Below are 13,440 nucleotides of genomic sequence, written 5' to 3' on the forward strand. Positions count from 1 at the left end.
GCGGAGGCGGGGGATGCAGGAAGCGGGCCAGGCTGTGCAGGAGCGGTGCTGAGGGCACGAAACTAATGCCGGGGTTTGAGAGGGGGGCAATGGAAATAGCTTGAATACTCCCTTGGCTGGAGGAGGGGAGTCAGCCTCTCTCATGTTGCTTCCCGGCCTCATCAGCCTCTAGGGCAGCCTAAGCTTGGAAACAGGGCAGCTGGCGGTCTGTCTAGAGCTTGTTGACCAGCTGTGCAGTGGGAATCCAGGGGCCACTGCTCTGTTCTGAGCTGGCTGAGGGGACTTAGCAGTTTGTGCAGTGTCTGTTCTCTTTCCTTCTGTCTCTCCGTGCTCCAGCTGGCTGACCCTATAGAAATTGAGTGTTGGAGGTGGCTCCTAATTTCAGCCCGTTAAACTGTGGCCATTATTCACCTCATTACTGGAGAGCTGCACGCGAGGAGCTGAGTATGCTGCTTCGGCTGAGCTCTTGGTCCTTGTGTATGTGGCTTTCTTCTGACTTAGGGTCCCATATGCTGTGTGTCACCCTTCCTGGAAGAGGGTGAAATTTCTAAACTCCTGGCCCTGTGGAATTATCACAGCTAGACATTTCTGTACCAATGCTGTGAGCATTGGTGGAATTTGGTGATGGTGATTGGCTTGTGCAGCCTGGCTCATTCTCATTTAGCAGGTTTCAGAGTAGCAGCCGTGTTAGTCTGTATCCGCAAGAAGAACAGGAGTACTTGTGGCACCTTAGAGACTAACAGATTTATTTAGTAGTTGCATCTATGGACACATCAAATCATGATCTCTTTCCAGCTCTTGCATGTGCTGGCAAATTCTTCACCTGGCAAATTCTGCTGCCTGCATTAAATATGTTAGACTGAATGTACTGCCTAGGAAGGTCATTCAGATTTAAAAATTATTAAGATTTTTAAAAAAGTGAACGGTACAGAGTTTAAGTATAGGAGGTTTTGGTTATCAGGGAATAATGTACAGATTATCAAGGGGTGCGAAATTCGGTTTAAGATTGGGTGGCATAGGGAATACATAATCTGCAATATCCCCTATTGGGGTTGAAAGGTTGATGGGTCAAAGTACAGACATTGAGATATGAGGGTATGTTGTTCATATAATGGCTATGTTCAGGTGTGGAGTAGTCAATCTATAATCAATTTTAATTAGCACTGCCAGAAGCTCTCTAAATGTTTATATGCAGCATAATTTCAAAGCTGCAGAATTCTGTCTGTGTGTGTGTGTGTGTGTGTGTAAGATTTCATTCTGATCCTCAGCACTGCCTCCTCCCTATATGTCTAGACACCAGGCAGAGTTTTCAGAATCAGTGGGAAATGGCTATCTAGGAAAGTTGTTTGCAGTGTTGGTTGTAGGCATGTTGGCCCCAGGATATTTGGAACACAAGGTGGGTTAAAGTCAAGAGCATTGGATCCATATGCTCTATCAGTTGAGACTCTGTTTAGTATAGTCAAATTCCATGGTCAATGAGTCATACTCTGGTGCCTTGTGCTGTTTGCAAGGGGTGGAAGTGGAACAACAGAGGACTGGCACAACAGACCTGGCTTTTGACTTCCTCACTGATCGCTGGTTCTGTATGTGAGTTCATTAGTGAAATGGAATTAACAAGAGTTTAGGACTTTTTTTGCTCAGCCTGCGTAAGGGGCATTTAAGCAGTGGGGAAGATGACCCACGCTGCGGGTCAGGGAGCTGGATGTGTCTAAAAAGGCAAGTCCCCTTTGCACCAAGATCACTTGAGAGACTTTCCACACACTCCTAGTTAGGTGGACAAGCTGTTCTAAAAATGTGGAATGCCATTTTGAAAACTTTTAAAAATTGTCTTTGTTGACCTATCCTGGCTACAAACTGGCTTGTCTGAGAAGCCACAGAAGAGGATTATCCAAAAGATCGTGGTGAGTTGTTCCCAGGCCACATCTGAGGTGCTTCCTCACTCATGTTCTACTTGGAAGTCCCCTCCAGGTGGGCTATCACACTCCTCAGCTGACTGCTCAGCTGGCCTGCATCCTGGGAATGCATTCTGGTGCTGTTTGGGAGGAGCATGCATCCTGCTGAGACCACATACTTCCTTTCCTAGAGGCCAGGTTTCAGTGCAAGATCCTTCCCCACCCATGCTGAGTTGGATCATGCATGCCTTCCCTACTGCCAGAGGCCATTCTCCAACTCAACTTCATCAGTTAGGGAAGCATGTCAGTGATGCTGTGAAAGTTCTGTCCTAGCACTGCCAACCCTCCCAGCATGGCATTTGCTGGAGTAATCAACCCACACTTATCTTGTGGCTGCCATCCCTTAGCATGGCTCATTGTTCAAATATTTGTGTTTTTAACTCCTGCAGAGCTGTAAGTCCCAGCTGAAAGGGCAAATGGGGTAGTCTCTGAATCCATTACAGAGCAATGGAAAGCAAACGGCACTATGCCATTGCTTGTAATAAAGGCAGCTCAAAACAGAGTAAAATAAACATAATTAGAAACTAAGTTTGAAAGTGGCAGGACTGACCTGACTCCTTATGATTCTCAAGGACAAAAGGTTACAAAGATTTCTTTGACTACAGAGCCTAGCCCCTATTGACAGTTGTTCTAGCCACTCCCTCTGTAGCACTTTGTCCTTGGAGTGAACAGGACTGGTGATAAACAGGGCAGAACTGGGTCTTCTGGTTTTTGCTCTTGTCATTGTCTGCTGCAGGTTGTTGCATAGTTCATGCCTGATCATGTTAATGCCCCTTGTCCCTGCCATCCACATTGTTCTAATTTTCACATTGCGTGAAGGTCCCTTGCCCTCAGCAGTGTCCAGACAGCAGTGACTCTGCCCTGGGTCAGGATGCAGAGGGCGGCAGGTTATAACATGGCCATGTCCAGAGAGGTTCATTGAAACAGGACCATTTCCTTCCAATCTTGGACATGGGGGGGAAAGGAATTGTTCTGATGTGTGTGACTACCTGTCTGGTTTGAATTTGTGCTTGGGCTTGTCCATGAGAGATGCTGTCAATGGGATTGCCTATGCTTTAAGAGTTGTGGTATTTACCCTAGTGTAGAGAAATCCAGTAATGGTGTCAGCTCATGGAGTCTCCTTTGTTTTCTCTCTGTGAGGTGCTTCAGCTTCTTTCCATGTAAAGTGAATCTTCAATTTTAAGTGTACAAAACACCATCAGCTTGAAATCTAGTCAGTCAAACCATGACTTAATCAGGCTTGTTCCAGATACTGCTCCTGCCAAGGACTGATTTTCAATCATGTTTTCTTATCTTACAAAATGAGAAGGACCCACAAAAATGAGGAATGTGTGTTTACAAGGGAGCCAGTAGCACTGGTGATAGGCACATGTACAAAGGAAACAAACTGAATGCTTACTCTGTGTTATAGTGGTGCCCAGAATGCAATGCTGACCACAGGACGGCCCAGACTGTGCCCTAGCGAGCTGTTCGTAACCCACTAAAAAAACAGGAAGTGTGATGTTTTAAGTTGACAATGTCCATGTAAGTAATTTGGGGTCAAGGTGTTCATAACTAGATTTATTTGTATTGTGGTCTAAGACAAGGGCCCCATTGTGCTATAGGCACTGTACACAGAACAAAGACACAGTCCATGCCCCAAGATTTTTTTGGGACCCCACTACTCAGCATTTGGAAGTAAGGAGATAATTGACCCATGGTTTGAACCCTCTCTTCAGACCCACCCAACATTGTTTTTAATGGAGCATTAGCTGTCTGCTGTGTTCTGCAATGAGCTGCCACTGGTTACCTAGTGGAGTTTGTATGGTAGTTGATCTAGCCTTTGTGCTCTCTGTGACTCTAACAACTCCCATGGCCAGGTACAGAGTCTCCGCTGCCCTGGAGAGCCCAGTGTGGGCTGACTGCCTTGAGTGCAACAGGGTTTTTGCAGTCATTGCTGGCACAGGCTGTTTTAAGGAAGCTGCTTCTTTAAGGTTTATGTTTGGCCTTGGTTATCCTTTTGACAGTATTATTTTTCGGGTTTCTCTGGCTACTCCCTCATTGTTTGCAGTGTTTGTTCAAGTTGCTGATGATCGCTGGGAGCCAGCTCTTGGTACATCTGTACTCTAGCCCTCATCTGGCATGCTGTTTGGTGGGTTAACCAACCCCACCCTAATGCTGCCACCCTCCCTCCCCTGGCACAGTGCACTTCTGGTGGTGGGGGGTAGACAGAGCCCGTGACTGAGACCTCCAACACACAGTTCGAAATCAGGCTTTGATCTTGGAGCCTAAGGGGAATTTCTAAGGGCCAAATGAACAAACTTTCCCAGCAGGGATGTACCATTCCCAGGGATGATGTCATGAGGAAGCCAGCCCCACTGAAGGCATGAGCAAAGAAAGTGGGGTTTCCCTTATTTTAAATAGCGAGACAACTCATCATACTTAGAGCCCTGCAAATCTGCAGATACTTGCTTTACATCTGTGGACCATGTTTGTGGATCACAGATCAGACGCAGATACAAATTTTATATCCACGCAGGGTTCTAATCATACAGCTGCACCATACCTGAGCCAAGTGAACACCAACTCACTAATTGCTGATGAGCTGTAACTGGTGGGGGGAGCTGCCCCTGGCAATATCCCCTCACTCACTCATGGGTAGGGGGAAGGGCATTGCCTTTCACCTGCCTGGGAATTTGTTGTTCTTTGCAACAGCTTCACTGTGTACAATGTAGTTCTGCTCACAATGGTTTGTCTCAATTCATCTGTTTTCTCTGCATCTCCCTTTAAATCCCACTGGCCTGACCTGTCCTCTGGATGTAGCTAGCAAATGCTGAGCTGCTCTGTGCAAGTAGCTAGACTACATGAGAACAAACTCCTACTATGGTAATTCTGTCCTTTCCCATACCTGATTTCATCCCCATGTGTCTCATGAATGACCTAGACTGTGAGTTCTTTGGGGGCAGGGATTGTCCCTTACTGTGTTTGTACAACATCCAGCACAGAAAGCTGGGTTCTTTGAATGCTTGTCTAAAAGGTCATATGAAAGGGAAGCCATCTCGTCATGTTTGTCCACACACAGGTTACACTGGATTTCTACAATTGTATTGAAAATTGGTTCACTGGCTGGGGTTTGTATCAGTTTGCTAAATGAAGCTGACAGAATAAGCCAGGTGTAGATTGATTGACATTGCTCTACACAGAAGCTGGGAGCAGAGCCTGTCACATCAGCGTCAGAAACTGACCTTAAAACTGCAGAAAGGCTGTTCCCTCCTCATGTTCTGTCAGATCCAAACTCTGGATGATTTAGTTGGGGTTGGTCCTGCTTTGAGCAACTAGATGACCTTCTGAGGTCCAACCTTAATCGTCTATGATTTTATGGTGCTGGCCTGCACCCACTGGCTCTGCTCCCAGCTGCTGTCTGGCTCTGCTCAGTCCCCCTGCACTAACAGCTGTGCTTAGCACATATCCAGTAGATCTCTAGCATTAACCTGTTCAAAGCCAAATCACCCCAAGGAGGCTAAGGAATTATTTCAGTGCCTTTAGCTATCCTTAGGGGAGGATGGAGATGATCCAAGAAATGGCAAAGGCCTTGTCTACACACAATTTGTGCATGTTTAGCTGAAGTATTTTTCAAGGTCATTTAAACTGGTACAGACACCTGTGTGGCTCTTCCATCTCCCCCTATGCCTGTCTACCTGTTCTTCCCCCAACCAGATCCCCTGGTGCTTACAGGCAGTGGCTGCTTTAAATGTTTGTTTCATTTATAAAGTGTTCAGTGAGCTACTAGCTAATCTCAAAAGCCCCCAGTAGAGTTCCTGGGAAGAGGGGGAGCGGCATGACAGTAGGGCAGGAAGGGAGAAAGGACAAGAACTCACGGCCTAGTTTATTTTTCCAAGTCTGAGTCATCCTGACCCCCTACTTCACCCAAGGCTGCTCTGTGATGATGCTCCCAGCAACTTTGAGATCTATTGGCTGGGGTCAAAGCAGGGGTGGGGAGAAGTGGAAGAGCTGCTGATGCTCTCCAATAGCTATTGACTTTCTTGTGTGTTTGTAAATTCCAAAAGTGCCTGTCCCATGCGTGCCCTTGGCAATCTTAAATCAACATGATAAATAAAGAGACACCCCCCACCCCCTCAGTTCCCCAGAACAAATCAAATAACCCAGAGACAGCAAATATAATATTACCTAGCTCTGGTATAGCATTCATCATCTGAAAGCGCTTTACAAGGAAAGTAAGCATCATGATCCCATTGTACAGATGGGGAAACTGGGCATAGAGAGGTGCAGTGACTAGCACATGGTCACCCTGCAGGTCAGTAGCAGAGCCAGAAATAGAAGTTTATAGATCTACTATCCACCCCACATGAACACAGTGCCCCCAGGGTCCAACAGTACCACTACCAACTGTACCGTACACCTGATCCCCCTGGATAAAAGCATTAACTGGGTGTGAAATATTAAAGGATGTTATTGGAATGGTTCTCCTTGGGCTCAAGAGTTATCACCCCATTGAGTCGAGTGAGAGCAGGTCCCCTCTCTTTAATTTACACTCTCAAGCTGTTTTTCTGCAGACCCGGGAGCTCTGTCTGTAGCAGGAACCTGAAAGCCTAAGTGGCTGAGTGAAAAACTGGGCCTGTGTGCCAAGAAATTAAATCCATGATTACCCTGTCGAATTGCAGTGCCTTGAGTGCAGGCCAGGCCAGTTCCTGCTTTGAGGTATCAGTCACGTTTCCTGTTGGCAATAGGCTCCCCTACTTTCTCAATAGGCTTCCCTAGCCCAGTGTATGTTCTGCTCTAAGCAGGCCCTTTATGAAGCTTCCAGAGCCTTTTGAATTACTTAACAGCACCCACTGCTCTGCTTCTTTCTCAATAGAAGTAAAAATGGTCTCAAAGGAGTCATCTTCTCCTGGTGCCAAGGAAATTGTGGGTAGAAAGAAGTAGTAATGGAATTTGGGAAGAATGTAAAGAGGTGCCTTCTCCCCAGAACATTGTTGAATGTTAGGAAGCCCGTGTTCCCTGCAGGCATAGAATGGCCCAGGTCACTTGTTCCAATGCACATCGGCAGAAACCGGAGCGCTGTCTGCTAATTCTCTGCCGCCATGCTCTCTTCCCAGCGCCAGTCATTTAGGGTATGTCTAGACTGCAATGAGAAAACCCTTGGCATCCAGTCTCAGAGCCCAGGTCAGGTGACTCAGCTCGCAGGGCTATAAAATCACAGCATAGACATTCAGGCGTGGGTTGGAGCCTGGGTTATGAGATCTACCCTCCTGGCAGGGTCTCAGAGTCTGGGCTCCAGCTCCAAGCCCATATGTCTACACAGCAGTTTTATAGACCCACAGCCCAAGCCAGCTGAGCCAAGCCAGCTGCAGCCATCCTGCTGGTCTCTTACAGCAGTATAGCGGTACCGTAAGTGCTCTGTATCCACAATAGCCTCCTGGCTGCTGCATCCTATAAATTTTGGTTAGGGCTGAACTTTTTACCCCACACCTGGGAGCTGTGTCCCCTAGTTACTGGGCAAGAGAAACTTGAGTTTGATCTCCATGTCTGTCTTGGGCAGCGTGACTACTCTGTTGAACCTCCCTAGTGTAATATTCAGGCCAGTAGACTGTTCAGAGCCCTGCTGCCCCAGGAGTCCTTGGGTACGGACACTCAGTGCCTAGCTCTGTGTGCTGGTGCACTCCCTGAGTTACCATGAGCCACCTTGTGTCTCACCACATCTTGTTGGCCTTTCAGGGCTAGGAAGCAAAGCCAGGCATTGGAAGGTGCATTTGAAAGAGAGAGCTCAGGGCCTGAGGATTGTATAAGCTTTTGTCATTCTAAATGTGGTCTTAAATTGAAAATAAATTGTGAAAGTGTGCTACAAAACACTGATACCCTCGCAACCAGCCAAGGGATGGGAGTGACAGACAGTGCAAACAAGGGGAGTAAGACATGGTTCTTTTCTTAGTGATGGTATAGCCAGTCACTGAGATGCAAAGTTCTATCCACGCTCCAAAGCCACTGCATGCCAAGTCCAAGGCCTCCGTGTGAGCCTCATCCTCTTGGGTCCAGCCAGCTCATTTTGGCCCAGTTATTCACTCCATCCACCTGCTGTTGGGCTTTTATGGCTGTTTGCTTAGTGGCTTTACTGCCTCCATTATGTCTGACTGTGCCATTAGCATCTCCCTGACTGGCTTCTCCCCTTCCCCTCCTGAGGGTCGCTCTGGGTTGTCTCTGTCCTTGGTCCCCTCCCTTCTACCTTGACCCCCATGTTATCTGGTAACTAGACTGCATGGGACGTAATGTGTCTATCCAGCTAAGCAGTGCTGAGGATGCCCTTTCCTCCTCCTCTGGCATATCCTGTCTACTGAAGGCTTGGCCTGCATGCAAGTGTGATCTTGCAGTGTGACGGGAGTAGTGAGATTGGCATGTGTCTGCTTAATGCTGATGGTATTGACTGTCCCTCTCTCAGGAGCAGGGCTAAGGTGGCACATAGGTGACTGACTGGATTGTGGCAGAAGGTGAGAGCACAGGGTCCTGTGTAAGAAGTCGGTGAAGTAACAGGGTTCTTTCCAGTGACACTAGAACACCCACACATCCTTGTGGATAGGACCTGCATAAAGGGTCCCTAACTTGTGCTCTGCTCTCTCCCTTCCAGACCTCCTGTACATCTCTGAGTATTTCTCTCAGAGTGCCCAGAAGCTGTCCTTCTACAGCTGGTATGAGAACGCCAAGCTGTTCCGCTTCCAAGTGCCGGAGGACACGGTTCTGCTGCGCTGGCTCCTGCAGGCGTCCAAGGGAAAAGGACCTGAGTGCACCAGTATGGACATCACCATGTATGTATAACCTGGCACCCATGGACATTGATTTTAATCACCTCCCCCGTTAAAATTCCTTTTGGGCTTTTATCAGCCCAGAGGGGAATTTGCCTAAGCTGCAACTCCTGATTTTTTGAAGGGTGAGTTCCTCCCTCTGTGTTTTGCACTTGTGTATGCTTTGTGCATTTAAAATCTGTGTAATGCATTTTCAGCAAACAAACTGTGAATGAGACACACGTCCACCAAATAGTTTTGGCCAAAAGCATTTTTTGTGTGGAGATGGTGGCAGTGTCTCCCTTATAAGCTGCAGCCCAGTCATTAGGGCACTGGCCCGAGGTATGGGAGACCCAAGTTCAATTCCTCCCTCTGCCCGATGCGGAGCCGGGATGTGAATTTGGATCTTCCATGCTGCAGGAGAGTGCCCTAACCACAGAGTTGTGGGATGTTCTGAGATAGGGCTCAATCTCTCCTGTGGAAACTGTTCCACTGTGTATAAATAGTCATTGGAACAAAGATATGAACTTGGGTGTCTCACCTCCCAGATGTAAACCACCAGACTATAGAGTCATTCTTGCTCGCTCTCTCTGGCCCAGTGATTGTCTGTGTGTAAAGAGGTTAGCCGGGGCTCGTCCTTCTCCGGGGTGGCGGGGAGCCACACCACCTCACAACACACTGTTGATGTCTTGGGGGAATTAGTCTGGCCGTGGGAGTCTCCGTTGGTGGCCCTTGCGGCAACTGCAGTAAGCACAGTAAGACCTAGGTCAGGGCGGGGCAACAGTTAGTCAGGTCCTCAGGCAGCGCTGAGCCGTAATAGTACAAATAGTATCAATAAGCCCAGGCCCTTGGTCAGGGCGGGGCAACAAGGAGTCAGGCGCTCAGGCAGGGGCTGAGCAGTAGCAGTAGCAATGAATCTAGGCCCTTGGTCAGGGGCTGAGCAATAGCAGTACCAATAGTAGGCCCAAGTCTCCAAAGGGCCTGGGAGAGGGGGAGACTGCCACCCGCGAGTTGGGTGGCGGGGGGACGCCGGCCCTCCCACTCCACTGCGTCCCAGCCCGGGGCCCTATCAGCAGCAGAAGACCCGCTGCTGTGCAGTGGGGATCCTGGCTGCAACACACTAACATGGGCTTGGGCAGTGCTGCAGCCAGACTAAGGTTGGCTGCCCCCAGGCTACTTCCACACTCCCCATCTTGTGGTACCTGGGTCACGGTGGTGTCCTCCGGGGGGTCCAGCACCATGGGTTCCTCTGGATAGCGGGCGTGGGGCAGGCCCGGCAACTCCTCCGGATAGCGGGCGTGGGGCAGGTCAGAGGCATCTGGCCTCCCCGGCAACTGTCTTCCCAGTGAGTTCTGAGGTCGAGCCTTTATACTTCCTGGGCGCTGCCTGACCCTCGGAGGGGCGGGCTCAGAGCTCCGTAGCTCCACCCACTCTGGTGGCCGGAAGTGCTCGTCCCTCTCTGGGGCGGTGGGGAGCCACACCGCCTCACTACACTGTGTATTTATACACAGTGGAATAGTCTCAACAGGAGAGAGAGAGAGATGCCACCTGTAGGCTGATGGCCCTAGTCTGTCACAAGCATCGCCTGTCCCCAGGGGCAGTGTTCCCCACACCTCCTTTGAAGACATCATACCCCTTGCCTTTGGGTTTGCAGAGGGCCTATCTGTTTCCATGAGAAGTGTTGCTGTAGCTGGAAAGCTGTAAACTCTCAATACTGTAACTTTGCAAGACTTCACCAAAGGCAGAGGATTCTGTGTGGTTGGGCCCACGAGTGTACGGGCAACCAGTGGGGTCTAGCTGGGCTTCCCAGCCCTGTGAATTCAGGCTGTTGGGGCTGCTGCTTTAGTCTTGGCTTCTCCTGAGCTTGATCAGTCTCTGAGCTAGATCTTACTGCACTGCTGCCATTCACCTCCCATCCAACTGTGTGAACTCTGACCCACAGTGGCACTTTGGCAGCTGCAAGTTTGGGCCCAATGCACCATTGAATGGCAGGCGCTGGGCACTGGCTGGCACAGCTGAGGTCTTAGTCTGGTAGCGTAGAGTGTCTTAAAAGGTTTGGTATGGTTGAAGTGGATGACTTAATAGATTTCTGTCTCTGTCAATGAATGGTATGATTATTATTGAGCAGCATTCCAGCAAATGTTGTCGTGACCAGTACTACAGTGAGAAGATAGTGGGCTTCCAGAGACCACATTGTATAATACCTGCCATTCTAACCCTCTGCAGTACCATTACTCCAGAATTAAAGGAGCGTAATATAATTAATGGCCAATAACATGAATTTTTGGAAAATAGATCTTATCAAACTTGATATCTTTTTTTATGAGAATACAAGTTTGATTGATAAAGATGATAATGTTGATGAAATAGATTTCTGTAAGGCATTTCACTTGTTACTGCATGACCTGATTAAAAAACTACAAAATTAAAACTATAAAATTAACATGGCACACACAACATGGCTTAAAAGGTAGCTACCTGATAGGTCTTAGAATGTAATTGTAAATGGGACTCATCATCAAGGGAGTGCGGTTCTACAAAACTCAGTTCTTGGCCCTATGCCATTTACATTTTTATTAATGACCTGAAAGAAAACGTAAAATTGCTGGTAGAGTTTGCAGATTCCACAAAAATTGGGGGAGTGGTAAATAATGCAGAGGACAGGTCACTGATGTAGAGCAATCTGGTTCGCTTGGTAAACTGGGCACAAGCAAACAAAATGCATTTTAGAATGGCTAAATGTAAATGTCTATGGCTAGGAACAAAGAATGTAGGCCATACTTACAGGATGGAGAGACTGTATCCTAGGAAGCAGTGAGTGTGAAAAAGAATTGGGAGTCATGGTGGATAATCCACTGAACATGAGCTCCCCATGCAATGCTATGGCCAAAAGGGGTAATGCAATAATGGGATGCATAAACAGGGGAATCTCAGTTAGAATAGAAAGGTTAGAAGTCTAAATACAAAGATGGGTGAACGTGATTACCCGGTATTAAATGAGGATATTGATATAATAGGCATCACAGAAACTTGGTGGAATGATGATAATCAATGGGACATGGTAATACTGGGTACAAAATATACAGGAATGCCAGGGTAGGTCATGCTGCAGATGAGTGAAAGAAATCATAGAGTAAAATATAGTAAAAATCTTAAATGAATCAAACTGTACCATAGAATCTCTATGTATAGAAATTCCATGCTTGAGTAATGAGTATAGCAGTAGGCATATACTACTGACCACCTGACCAGGATGGTGACGGTGATAGAGAAATGCTCAGGGAGATTAGAAAGGTTACAAAAACAGAAAACCCAATAATAATAGGGGATTTCAACTATCACCATATTGAGTAGGTATATGTCACCTTAGGACATGATGCAGAGATAAAATTTCTGAACACTGTTAATGTCTGCTTCTTCAAGCAGCTAGTCCTGGAACGAACAAGGTAATTCCTGGCTGCAACACACTAACAGAGGCAATTCTTGTTTTAGTCCTAAGTGGCACACAGGATCTGGTCCAAGAGGTGAATATGGCTGAACTGTTCGGTAATAGTAACCATGTAATTAAATTTAACATCCTTGTAAGGGGGAAAATACCAAAGAAACCCACCCCAGTAACATTGAACGTCAAAAAGGGAAACTACAGAAAAATGAGGAAGTTAGTTAAACAGAAATTAAAAGAACAGTCACAAGAGTGAGTTTCCATGCAGCTTGCAGGCATTTATTTAGAAACATCTTAATAGAGGCTCAATTACTGTATGCCCCTCCCCCACCCCAAAAAAGGGAAGAGAACCAAAAGAATGCCACCATAGCTAAACACCAGAGTAAAAGAAAAGGTTAGAGAGGAAAAAAGGCATCCTTTAAAAATTGGAAGTTATATCCTACTGAGGAAGATAGAAAGGAGCTTCAAGTCTGGGAAGTCAAATGTAAAAGTATAATTAGGCATGCCAAATATCAGATGCTGGATGAAAGCCAACCAATCAGTGGGGCAACTAGATGATCAAGGTGCTCACGGAGCACTCAAGTAGGACAAGACCATTGCAGAAACGCTAAATGAACTCTTTGGTCTTCACTGATGAGGATGAGAGGGAGACGCCCACACTTGAGCCATTCTTTTTAGATGACAAATCTGAGGCCTTGTCTACACTGGCAAGTTTCTGCGCAGTAAAGCAGCTTTCTGTGGTGTAACTCCCGAGGTGTACACATTGCCAAGCCACTTTGTGCACAGAAATTCCTCAGTTGCAGCATTGCAAAAAAAATCTCCAGTCATAAGCCTTTCAGCGCAGAGGATCCAGTGCGCTCACTCTCTGTTCCCCAAAACACACTCTCTCTCCTCCCCCACGCCATACACACACACTCTCCCTATCACACTCCTCCCCCACCCCCACTTCAGTTGAAAAGCAGCTGGCAATCTAATAGGATGCCCATGGAACAGGGGGATTGGGAAACCTGCGTCATGTGATGCTGTGCCTGCCCCACGAGGCATTGCAAACCCTTTCCAAAAGCATTCTGCAGCCAGTTGCACAGTGGGATAGTTACCACAATTAACTGCTCTCTTTGCCATTGCAAGAGCTGCTAATGTGGATGCCCTCCACTGTCACAAGGAGCACAGTGTGGTTATGCAACAACTGTTTAATTCAGGGGTGGGCAAACTTTTTGGCCCGAGGGCCACATCTGGGTGCAAAACTGTATGGAGGGCCAGGTAGGGAAGGCTG

At 47.5% G+C, this 13,440-nt stretch overlaps 1 protein-coding gene across 1 annotated transcript in view; it reads left to right on the plus strand.

Moving 5' to 3' along the window:
• Window positions 1-13,440, plus strand: part of PGAP6 (post-GPI attachment to proteins 6) — a 43,769-nt gene that overhangs the window by 615 nt on the left and 29,714 nt on the right. Inside the window, exon 2 of the mRNA XM_084642377.1 lies at window positions 8,572-8,749. Coding sequence (XP_084498503.1) covers window positions 8,572-8,749 — 178 coding nt within the window. The remainder of the gene's footprint in view (window positions 1-8,571; window positions 8,750-13,440) is intronic.

Source organism: Lepidochelys olivacea (assembly GCF_965140295.1).
Source record: "Lepidochelys olivacea isolate rLepOli2 genome assembly, chromosome: 10".
NCBI lineage: Eukaryota > Metazoa > Chordata > Testudines > Cheloniidae > Lepidochelys > Lepidochelys olivacea.